Below are 13,316 nucleotides of genomic sequence, written 5' to 3' on the forward strand. Positions count from 1 at the left end.
TTGCCTGTAGGTGTCCAATAAGAGGCAGCACCACCTGAACAAGCACCTGTACCGACCGTCTACCTTCCTGACCTCATATGAGCCTCCCGTCTTTATGGAAGAAGAGGATGAGAGAGCGGCCTACTACAGCTCCCTGCAGGACCCCGATGGAGACGACACGGTACGACACGCTGACCACCTGACCACACGGTACCACACACTGACCACCTGACCACACGGTACCACACACTGACCACACGCTGACCACCTGACCACACGGTACCACACGGTACGGCACGCTGACCACCTGACCACACGCTGACCACACGGTACCACACACTGACCACACGGTACGACACGCTGACCACCTGACCACACGGTACCACACGCTGACCACCTGACCACACGGTACCACACACTGACCACACGGTACCACACGCTGACCACCTGACCACACGGTACGACACGCTGACCACCTGACCACACGGTACCACACGCTGACCACCTGACCACACGGTACCACACACTGACCACACGGTACCACACACTGACCACACGGTACCACACGCTGACCACACGGTACCACACACTGACCACCTGACCACACGGTACCACATGCTGACCACACGGTACGACAAGCTGACCACACGCTGACCACCTGACCACACGGTACCACACACTGACCACCTGACCACACGGTACCACACGCTGACCACCTGACCACACGGTACCACACACTGACCACACGGTACCACACACTGACCACACGGTACGGCACGCTGACCACCTGACCACACGGTACCACACACTGACCACACGGTACCACACTACCATACACTGACCACACGGTACCACACACTGACCACACGGTACGACACGCTGACCACCTGACCACACGGTACCACACACTGACCACACGGTACCACACGCTGACCACCTGACCACACGGTACCACACTGACGACACGGTACGGCACGCTGACCACCTGACCACACGGTACCACACACTGACCACACGGTACCACACACTGACCACACGGTACCACACACTGACCACGCGGTACGACACACTGACCACCTGACCACACGCTGACCACCTGACCACACGGTACCACATGCTGACCGCCTGACCACACGCTGACCACCTGACCACACGGTACCACACGCTGACCACCTGACCACACGGTACCACACGCTGACCACACGGTACCACACGCTGACCACCTGACCACACGGTACCACACACTGACCACACGGTACCACACACTGACCACACGGTACGACACACTGACCACACGGTACGACACGCTGACCACACGGTACCACACGATGACCACCTGACCACACGGTACCACACACTGACCACACGGTACCACACACTGACCACACGGTACCACACACTGACCACACGGTACCACACACTGACCACACGGTACGACACGCTGACCACCTGACCACACGGTACCACACGCTGACCACCTGACCACACGGTACCACACACTGACCACACGGTACCACACACTGACCACCTGACCACACGGTACCACACGCTGACCGCCTGACCACACGGTACCACACGCTGACCACCTGACCACACGGTACCACACGCTGACCACCTGACCACACGGTACCACACACTGACCACACGGTACCACACACTGACCACCTGACCACACGGTACCACACACTGACCACACGGTACCACACACTGACCACCTGACCACACGGTACCACACGCTGACCACCTGACCACACGTTACCACACGCTGACCACCTGACCACACGGTACCACACACTGACCACACGGTACCACACACTGACCACACTACGACACACTGACCACACGGTACCACACACTGACCACACGGTACGACACACTGACCACACGGTACCACACACTGACCACACAGTACCACACACTGACCACCTGACCACACGGTACCACACACTGACCACCTGACCACACGGTACCACACGCTGACCACCTGACCACACGGTACCACACGCTGACCACCTGACCACACGGTACCACACACTGACCACCTGACCACACGGTACCACACACTGACCACACGGTACCACACACTGACCACCTGACCACACGGTACCACACACTGACCACACGGTACCACACACTGACCACCTGACCACACGGTACCACACGCTGACCACCTGACCACACGTTACCACACGCTGACCACCTGACCACACGGTACCACACACTGACCACACGGTACCACACACTGACCACACGGTACGACACACTGACCACACGGTACCACACACTGACCACACGGTACGACACACTGACCACACGGTACCACACACTGACCACACAGTACCACACACTGACCACCTGACCACACGGTACCACACACTGACCACCTGACCACACGGTACCACACGCTGACCACCTGACCACACGGTACCACACGCTGACCACCTGACCACACGGTACCACACACTGACCACCTGACCACACGGTACCACACACTGACCACACGGTACCACACACTGACCACACGGTACGACACGCTGACCACCTGACCACACGGTACCACACGCTGACCACCTGACCACACGGTACCACACGCTGACCACCTGACCACACGGTACCACACGCTGACCACCTGACCACACGGTACCACACGCTGACCACCTGACCACACGGTACCACACACTGACCACCTGACCACACAGTACCACACGGTACCACACACTGACCACACAGTACCACACGGTACCACACACTGACCACACGGTACGACACACTGACCACACGGTACGACACGCTGACCACACGGTACGACACGCTGACCACACGGTACGACACGCTGACCACACGGTTCGACACGCTGACCACACGGTACGACACGCTGACCACACGGTAACACACGTTGACCACACGGTAACACACGCTGACCACACGGTAACACACACTGACCACACGGTACCACAGACTGACCACACGGTACCACACACTGACCAGACGGTACCACACGGTACCACACACTGACCACACGGTAACACACACTGACCAGACGGTACCACACGGTACCACACACTGACCACACGGTAACACACACTCACCACGCGCCTCTCCCTTAACTCTCTCTCTATCTCTCTGTCTCTCTCTGTATCTCTCTCTGTTTCCCTCTTTCCTCTCTCTGTCTCTCTCTATCTCTCTGTCTCGCTCATATTTCCATCAGCTTCTGATTTGTAACCTTTAAGACCCAGCTGTGCCCTGCCGGGAGCAAGACGTGCTGTGAAAGTGCGTCAGCAGCAAAGCTCAGACAGTCATTCAGTAAAGGAAGCAGGGCGTTTGTCTTTAGTCTTGACCCTTCCTGTCACGACAAACAGAAACCTGACTCTTAGTCTGGCATACTAAAGAGTGTGTGTCCTTGACCCTGTGTGTGTGTGTGTGTGTGTGTGTGTGTGTGTGTGTGTGTGTGTGTGTGTGTGTGTGTGTGTGTGTGTGTGTGTGTGTGTGTATCTGCGTGTGTGTGTGTCCAGGATGAGGAGGGTGTACCTGTGGAGTTGAGACACCTGCCGGAGTACAAGGAGCTTCTGGAGCTGAAGAGGATGAAGAAACACAAACTGCAGGAGATCCAGGCTGAGAGTAGCATGGCCCTGCACCATGGATACAAGGTACACGCATCGCCATGGATACAAGGCACACACATGACCATGGATACAAGGTACACGCATCACCATGGATACAAGGTACACGCATCGCCATGGATACAAGGTACACGCATCGCCATGGATACAAGGTACACACATGACCATGGATACAAGGTACACACATGACCATGGATACAAGGTACACGCATCACCATGGATACAAGGTACACACATGATCATGGATACAAGGTACACGCATCGCCATGGATACAAGGTACACACACACGTGTGTTAGGCCACACAAGCTCATAGAACTGGACCGTTGAGTGCTGAAGAGCGCAGCGCTAAGTGTCTGTCCGCGGCTACATCACTGCCCAGTTCCAAACTGCCTCTGGAAGCCTCATCAGCACAGGAACTGTTAGTCAGGAGCTTCATGAAATGGGTTTCCATGGCCGGGCAGCTGCTTACAAGCCTCACATCACCATGCACAATGCCAAGCCTCACATCACCACGCACAATGCCAAGCCTCACATCACCATGCGCAATGCCAAGCCTCACATCACCATGCACAATGCCAAGCCTCACATCACCATGCACAATGCCAAGCCTCACATCACCATGCACAATGCCAAGCCTCACATCACCATGCCAAGCCTCACATCACCATGCACAATGCCAAGCCTCACATCACCATGCACAATGCCAAGCCTCACATCACCATGCCAAGCCTCACATCACCATGCACAATGCCAAGCCTCACATCACCATGCCAAGCCTCACATCACCATGCACAATGCCAAGCCTCACATCACCATGCACAATGCCAAGCCTCACATCACCATGCACAATGCCAAGCCTCACATCACCATGCCAAGCCTCACATCACCATGCACAATGCCAAGCCTCACATCACCATGCCAAGCCTCACATCACCATGCACAATGCCAAGCCTCACATCACCATGCGCAATGCCAAGCCTCACATCACCATGCACAATGCCAAGCCTCACATCACCATGCACAATGCCAAGCCTCACATCACCATGCCAAGCCTCACATCACCATGCACAATGCCAAGCCTCACATCACCATGCGCAATGCCAAGCCTCACATCACCATGCACAATGCCAAGCCTCACATCACCATGCACAATGCCAAGCCTCACATCACCATGCACAATGCCAAGCCTCACATCACCATGCACAATGCCAAGCCTCACATCACCACGCACAATGCCAAGCCTCACATCACCATGCACAATGCCAAGCCTCACATCTCAATGCCAAGCCTCACATCACCATGCACAATGCCAAGCCTCACATCACCACGCACAATGCCAAGCCTCACATCACCACGCACAATGCCAAGCCTCACATCACCATGCACAATGTCAAGCCTCACATCACCATGCGCAATGCCAAGCCTTACATCACCATGCGCAATGCCAAGCCTCACATCACCATGCACAATGCCAAGCCTCACATCACCACGCACAATGCCAAGCCTCACATCACCACGCACAATGCCAAGCCTCACATCACCATTCCAAGCCTCACATCACCATGCACAATGCCAAGCCTCACATCATCACGCACAATGCCAAGCCTCACATCACCATGTGCAATGCCAAGCCTCACATCACCATGCGCAATGCCAAGCCTCACATCACCACGCGCAATGCCAAGCCTCACATCACCACGCACAATGCCAAGCCTCACATCACCATGCACAATGCCAAGCCTCACATCACAATGCTAAGCCTCACGTCACCATGCACAATGCCAAGCCTCACATCACCACGCACAATGCCAAGCCTCACATCACCACGCACAATGCCAAGCCTCACATCACAATGCACAATGCCAAGCCTCACATCACAATGCTAAGCCTCACATCACCATGCACAATGCCAAGCCTCACATCACCATGCACAATGGTGCCTCACATCACCACGCACAATGCCAAGCCTCACATCACCATGCCAAGCCTCACATCACCATGCACAATGCCAAGCCTCACATCACCATGCACAATGCCAAGCCTCACATCACCACGCACAATGCCAAGCCTCACATCACCACGCACAATGCCAAGCCTCACATCACCACGCACAATGTAAGCCTCACATCACCACGCACAATGCCAAGCCTCACATCACCACGCACAATGCCAAGCCTCACATCACCACGCACAATGCCAAGCCTCACATCACCATGCACAATGCCAAGCCTCACATCACCATGCGCAATGCCAAGCCTCACATCACCATGCACAATGCCAAGCCTCACATCACCATGCACAATGCCAAGCCTCACATCACCACGCACAATGCCAAGCCTCACATCACCACGCACAATGCCAAGCCTCACATCACCATGCGCAATGCCAAGCCTCACATCACCATGCACAATGCCAAGCCTCACATCACCATGCACAATGCCAAGCCTCACATCACCATGCACAATGCCAAGCCTCACATCACCACGCACAATGCCAAGCCTCACATCACCATTCCAAGCCTCACATCACCATGCACAATGCCAAGCCTCACATCATCACGCACAATGCCAAGCCTCACATCACCATGTGCAATGCCAAGCCTCACATCACCATGCGCAATGCCAAGCCTCACATCACCACGCGCAATGCCAAGCCTCACATCACCATGCACAATGCCAAGCCTCACATCACCATGCGCAATGCCAAGCCTCACATCACCATGCACAATGCCAAGCCTCACATCACCATGCACAATGCCAAGCCTCACATCACCATGCGCAATGCCAAGCCTCACATCACCATGCACAATGCCAAGCCTCACATCACCATGCGCAATGCCAAGCCTCACATCACCATGCGCAATGCCAAGCCTCACATCACCACGCACAATGCCAAGCCTCACATCACCACGCGCAATGCCAAGCCTCACATCACCATGCCAAGCCTCACATCACCATGCACAATGCCAAGCCTCACATCACCACGCACAATGCCAAGCCTCACATCACAATGCCAAGCCTCACATCACCATGTCAAGCCTCACATCACCACGCACAATGCCAAGCCTCACATCACCACGCACAATGCCAAGCCTCACATCACCACGCACAATGCCAAGCCTCACATCACCACGCGCAATGCCAAGCCTCACATCACCACGCGCAATGCCAAGCCTCACATCACCATGCACAATGCCAAGCCTCACATCACCATGCACAATGCCAAGCCTCACATCACCATGTCAAGCCTCACATCACCACGCACAATGCCAAGCCTCACATCACCACGCACAATGCCAAGCCTCACATCACCGCGCGCAATGCCAAGCCTCACATCACCATGCCAAGCCTCACATCACCATGCGCAATGCCAAGCCTCACATCTATAACAGTAAGGGGGTGGTCGGTCGGTAGGTGACTGTCCCTCTATAACAGTAAGGGGGTGGTAGGTAGGTAGGTAGGTAGGTAGGTAGGTAGGTAGGTAGGTAGGTAGGTAGCTGACTGTCCCTCTATAACAGTAAAGGGGTGGTAGGTAGGTAGCTGACTGTCCCTCTATAACAGTAAGGGGGTGGTAGGTAGGTAGCTGACTGTCCCTCTATAACAGTAAGGGGGTGGTAGGTAGGTAGCTGACTGTCCCTCTATAACAGTAAGGGGGTGGTAGGTAGGTGACTGTCCCTCTATAACAGTAAGGGGGTGGTAGGTAGCTAGCTGACTGTCCCTCTATAACAGTAAGGGGGTGGTAGGTAGGTAGCTGACTGTCCCTCTATAACAGTAAGGGGGTGGTAGGTAGGTAGCTGACTGTCCCTCTATAACAGTAAGGGGGTGGTAGGTAGGTAGCTAGCTGACTGTCCCTCTATAACAGTAAGGGGGTGGTAGCTAGCTGACTGTCCCTCTATAACAGTAAGGGGGTGGTAGGTAGCTGACTGTCCCTCTATAACAGTAAGGGGGTGGTAGGTAGCTGACTGTCCCTCTATAACAGTAAGGGGGTGGTAGGTAGGTAGCTAGCTGACTGTCCCTCTATAACAGTAAGGGGGTGGTAGGTAGCTGACTGTCCCTCTATAACAGTAAGGGGGTGGTAGGTAGGTAGCTAGCTGACTGTCCCTCTATAACAGTAAGGGGGTGGTAGGTAGCTGACTGTCCCTCTATAACAGTAAGGGGGTGGTAGGTAGCTGACTGTCCCTCTATAACAGTAAGGGGGTGGTAGGTAGGTGACTGTCCCTCTATAACAGTAAGGCCTGAGTTGGCAGAGCCCTTAACCGTGTTATATTGACCACATACCACGAACCCCAGAGGTGCTTCATTGCTATTATAAACTGGTTACCAATGTAATATTAGCAAATGTAAAAAAGAAATGTTTTGTAATACCCGCGGTATATGGTTTGACATACCACGGCTGTCAGCCAATCAGCATTCAGGGCTCGAACCGACCCAGATTATAATGGTTCGAGCTCTGAATGTTCAGCGTTGCGTCGTACCTATGAACAGCCTTTGCCGTGGTATATTGGCCATATACCACACCCCCCCAGGTGCCTTATTGCTGTTATAAACTGATTACCAACAAAAATTGAACAGGAAACTAGTATTCTTACGTCACACCTGTGGTATATTGTCTGATTTACACAAGGCTGAAATGTTGTTTCAGCCAATCAGCATCCAGGACCCATACTTCCCGGTTTATAATGGCATGTTAACCATGTGCTCCTGTGTCTCTCTCTGCAGTGTGACGTGTGTGGTGTGGAGCCCATCCAGGGCGTGCGGTGGCATTGTCAGGACTGTCCCTCAGACAACGCTGTGGACTTCTGTTCCAACTGCTCCGACTGGTGGGTCCTGCCTGGCTGGGGCTCTGTTCGTCAGGCTAGAAATGGGTTAAAACGTTTTTTTAATCACAGCCAAACAGGACAATGTGTTGACTGAGGTCAGTTCAGTAGGAACCAAACAGGTGCCACTCGGGAGTAAACAGCTCTAATAGATGATTTATAAACAGCTCTAATAGATGATTTATAAACAGCTCTAATAGATGATTTATAAACAGCTCTAATAGATGATTTACTACAAACAGCTCTAATAGATGATTTACTACAAACAGCTCTAATAGATGATTTATAAACAGCTCTAATAGATGATTTATAAACAGCTCTAATAGATGATTTACAAACAGCTCTAATAGATGATTTATAAACAGCTCTAATAGATGATTTATAAACAGCTCTAATAGATGATTTACAAACAGCTCTAATAGATGATTTATAAACAGCTCTAATAGATGATTTATAAACAGCTCTAATAGATGATTTACAAACAGCTCTAATAGATGATTTACAAACAGCTCTAATAGATGATTTACAAACAGCTCTAATAGATGATTTACAAACAGCTCTAATAGATGATTTACAAACAGCTCTAATAGATGATTTATAAACAGCTCTAATAGATGATTTATAAATATAATTCCCTCACGACGCCAGGACAGCGGAGTCAATCACCACCTTCCGGAGACACCTGAAACCCCACCTCTTCAAGGAATACCTAGGATAGGATAAGTAATCCTTCTCACCCCCCCCTTAATGATTTAGATGCACTATTGTAAAGTGGCTGTTCCACTGGATGTCAGAAGGTGAATTCACCAATTTGTAAGTCGCTCTGGATAAGAGCGTCTGCTAAATGACTTAAATGTTAAATGTTAAATAAACAGCTCTAATAGATGATTTATAAACAGCTCTAATAGATGATTTATAAACAGCTCTAATAGATGATTTATAAACAGCTCTAATAGATGATTTACTACAAACAGCTCTAATAGATGATTTATAAACAGCTCTAATAGATGATTTACAAACAGCTCTAATAGATGATTTATAAACAGCTCTAATGGATGATTTACTACAAACAGCTCTAATAGATGATTTATAAACAGCTCTAATAGATGATTTATAAACAGCTCTAATAGATGATTTACAAACAGCTCTAATAGATGATTTACAAACAGCTCTAATAGATGATTTATAAACAGCTCTAATAGATGATTTATAAACAGCTCTAATAGATGATTTATAAACAGCTCTAATAGATGATTTATAAACAGCTCTAATAGATGATTTATAAACAGCTCTAATGGATGATTTATAAACAGCTCTAATGGATGATTTACTACAAACAGCTCTAATAGATGATTTACAAACAGCTCTAATAGATGATTTACAAACAGCTCTAATAGATGATTTATAAACAGCTCTAATAGATGATTTATAAACAGCTCTAATAGATGATTTATAAACAGCTCTAATAGATGATTTACAAACAGCTCTAATAGATGATTTATAAACAGCTCTAATAGATGATTTATAAACAGCTCTAATAGATGATTTATAAACAGCTCTAATAGATGATTTATAAACAGCTCTAATAGATGATTTATAAACAGCTCTAATAGATGATTTATAAACAGCTCTAATAGATGATTTATAAACAGCTCTAATAGATGATTTACAAACAGCTCTAATAGATGATTTACAAACAGCTCTAATAGATGATTTACAAACAGCTCTAATAGATGAGCCCAAACAGCTCTAATAGATGATTTATAAACAGCTCTAATAGATGATTTATAAACAGCTCTAATAGATGATTTATAAACAGCTCTAATAGATGATTTATAAACAGCTCTAATAGATGATTTATAAACAGCTCTAATAGATGATTTATAAACAGCTCTAATAGATGATTTACTACAAACAGCTCTAATAGATGATTTATAAACCGCTCTAATAGATGATTTATAAACCGCTCTAATAGATGATTTATAAACCGCTCTAATAGATGATTTATAAACAGCTCTAATAGATGATTTACTACAAACAGCTCTAATAGATGATTTATAAACAGCTCTAATAGATGATTTACTACAAACAGCTCTAATAGATGATTTACTACAAACAGCTCTAATAGATGATTTACTACAAACAGCTCTAATAGATGATTTACTACAAACAGCTCTAATAGATGATTTACTACAAACAGCTCTAATAGATGATTTACTACAAACAGCTCTAATAGATGATTTATAAACAGCTCTAATAGATGATTTACTACAAACAGCTCTAATAGATGATTTACTACAAACAGCTCTAATAGATGATTTATAAACAGCTCTAATAGATGATTTACTACAAACAGCTCTAATAGATGATTTACTACAAACAGCTCTAATAGATGATTTACTACAAACAGCTCTAATAGATGATTTATAAACAGCTCTAATAGATGATTTACAAACAGCTCTAATAGATGATTTATAAACAGCTCTAATAGATGATTTATAAACAGCTCTAATAGATGATTTACTACAAACAGCTCTAATAGATTATTTATAAACAGCTCTAATAGATGATTTATAAACAGCTCTAATAGATGATTTATGAACAGCTCTAATAGATGATTTATAAACAGCTCTAATAGATGATTTATAAACAGCTTTAATAGATGATTTACTACAAACAGCTCTAATAGATGATTTATAAACAGCTCTAATAGATGATTTATAAACAGCTCTAATAGATGATTTACTACAAACAGCTCTAATAGATGATTTATAAACAGCTTTAATAGATGATTTACTACAAACAGCTCTAATAGATGATTTATAAACAGCTCTAATAGATGATTTATAAACAGCTCTAATAGATGATTTACTACAAACAGCTCTAATAGATGATTTATAAACAGCTCTAATAGATGATTTATAAACAGCTCTAATAGATGATTTATAAACAGCTCTAATAGATGATTTATAAACAGCTCTAATAGATGATTTACAAACAGCTCTAATAGATGATTTATAAACAGCTCTAATAGATGATTTATAAACAGCTCTAATAGATGATTTACTACAAACAGCTCTAATAGATGATTTACAAACAGCTCTAATAGATGATTTATAAACAGCTCTAATAGATGATTTATAAACAGCTCTAATAGATAATTTATAAACAGCTCTAATAGATGATTTACAAACAGCTCTAATAGATGATTTACAAACAGCTCTAATAGATGATTTACAAACAGCTCTAATAGATGATTTACTACAAACAGCTCTAATAGATGATTTACTACAAACAGCTCTAATAGATGATTTACTACAAACAGCTCTAATAGATGATTTACTACAAACAGCTCTAACACTAAAAGGTAATGATCATAATTTTCACTATTTCACAGTATTATTTCATCCTCAGTGTGAAAATATATTTAAAATACAGGAAAAACACGTTTTTGACTGCATTGGGCCTTTAAAAACAAGTCTACCTTTCTTCACGTTTTCTAATGGCCGTTTATGAACCTACACATAAGCAGCATTGTTGCGTATGTCGTAGATGACTTTTAACAGTTTCAACAGTTATTTATTAACCTCTTAACCCTCGTTTGTCCCCTCCTGCAGCCTGTACAAGACTGAGAGCCACACGCCAGACCACCATCTGGAGCCTGTCCATCACCATGAGACCTTCCTAGACAGGGACTACTGTCTGGCTCAGACCCCTGGATATAACTACCTGGACCCCAACTACTACCCTGCTAACAGATGACGGGGGCCACAGACTGGCCCCTGAGCTTCAGCCTATGCCTCAGCCCAGGGGCCATAGTTTTAGTTACACACGAAGGGTCCCTAGCATCCAGGGGCCACAGTCACCCAGCCTCAGCCCACACAGCTAGCCTCAGTCAGCTAGGCTACGACAGCTAGCCTCAGCTAGCCTCCAGATCCCAGAGTTCACAGTTTCAGCTACACCCCAGCGGCCCCTAGCCCCAGACTCAACCTACAGGAGCAACCAACTGGTAGTGTGTGGCTCATGGCTCTGTCTCTCAGACCCGAATCTAGACGGTTCTCACACCAGCTACTCTGCTCACCCCGCCCTGCTCGCCCAGCAGACTGGCAGGAATCCCATTGGTGGTTGTGGTGGTGGTGGTGGTGGGGTGAAACTGGCTGCCCCGCAGACTCCATTTTGGCTCTAAGAAGAGGTCTGGGACACGCTCACTTCTCTGACCGGTTACCCTAACAACCAACAAACTGAACAGAACAGTCTCTGAAAAATATACTAAAAAATAACACTATAAAAAAACAAACATGAAAAAGACACACCGACATTCCTGACCGCCAAGAAAGACTCAAGGAGGGCCTTCCTCCTCCTCCTCTCCCCCATACCTCTGTGTGCTGCTTGTTAACCTGGGGTGTGTTGATGGTAGTGTGGGGGTCTGGTTGATGAGTGAATATGTTCCTCAATAGATATTTGTCATTGAGTATTTCTGGTGAATCAAGCCTCTTCTGTTGTGAACTGGAGGCGGGGTTGAGAAAGGAGCTTGATGCTGATGAGAGGCGTGTCTTTCATTCCTACTAGGTTTTAAACCAATCAGAAGACAGGCATTTTCTGATGTAACCCACACAGCGGGTGTTGTCAGATGAAGCCATGGTAACGGACCCCTGACACACCTCCACCTCACGTCTCCATGGAGATAATGTCAGCCAGCAGCTATCACCTCTCTGTCACTCTCCTCTCTTCTATCTCCTCTTCCCCCTCGCCTCTTTCTCTCCTCTCTTCTATCTTCTCTTCCCCCTCACCTTTCTCTCTTCTCCCTCACCTCTCTATCTTCTCTTCCCCTCTCTCTCTCCTCTCTTCTCCCTCACCTCTCTCTCCTCTCTTCTCCCTCACCTCTCTCTCCTCGCTTCT

At 47.5% G+C, this 13,316-nt stretch overlaps 1 protein-coding gene across 1 annotated transcript in view; it reads left to right on the forward strand.

Moving 5' to 3' along the window:
- Positions 1 to 13,316, forward strand: part of LOC135508909 (ZZ-type zinc finger-containing protein 3-like) — a 51,844-nt gene extending 38,528 nt beyond the window's left edge. Inside the window, exons 9-12 of the mRNA XM_064929131.1 lie at positions 11 to 160; positions 3,492 to 3,626; positions 8,320 to 8,420; positions 12,035 to 13,316. Of these exons, the coding sequence (XP_064785203.1) occupies positions 11 to 160; positions 3,492 to 3,626; positions 8,320 to 8,420; positions 12,035 to 12,179 (531 nt within the window). The 3' untranslated portion in view covers positions 12,180 to 13,316. The remainder of the gene's footprint in view (positions 1 to 10; positions 161 to 3,491; positions 3,627 to 8,319; positions 8,421 to 12,034) is intronic.

The sequence above is a fragment of the Oncorhynchus masou genome, chromosome 3, assembly GCF_036934945.1.
Source record: "Oncorhynchus masou masou isolate Uvic2021 chromosome 3, UVic_Omas_1.1, whole genome shotgun sequence".
NCBI lineage: Eukaryota > Metazoa > Chordata > Actinopteri > Salmoniformes > Salmonidae > Oncorhynchus > Oncorhynchus masou.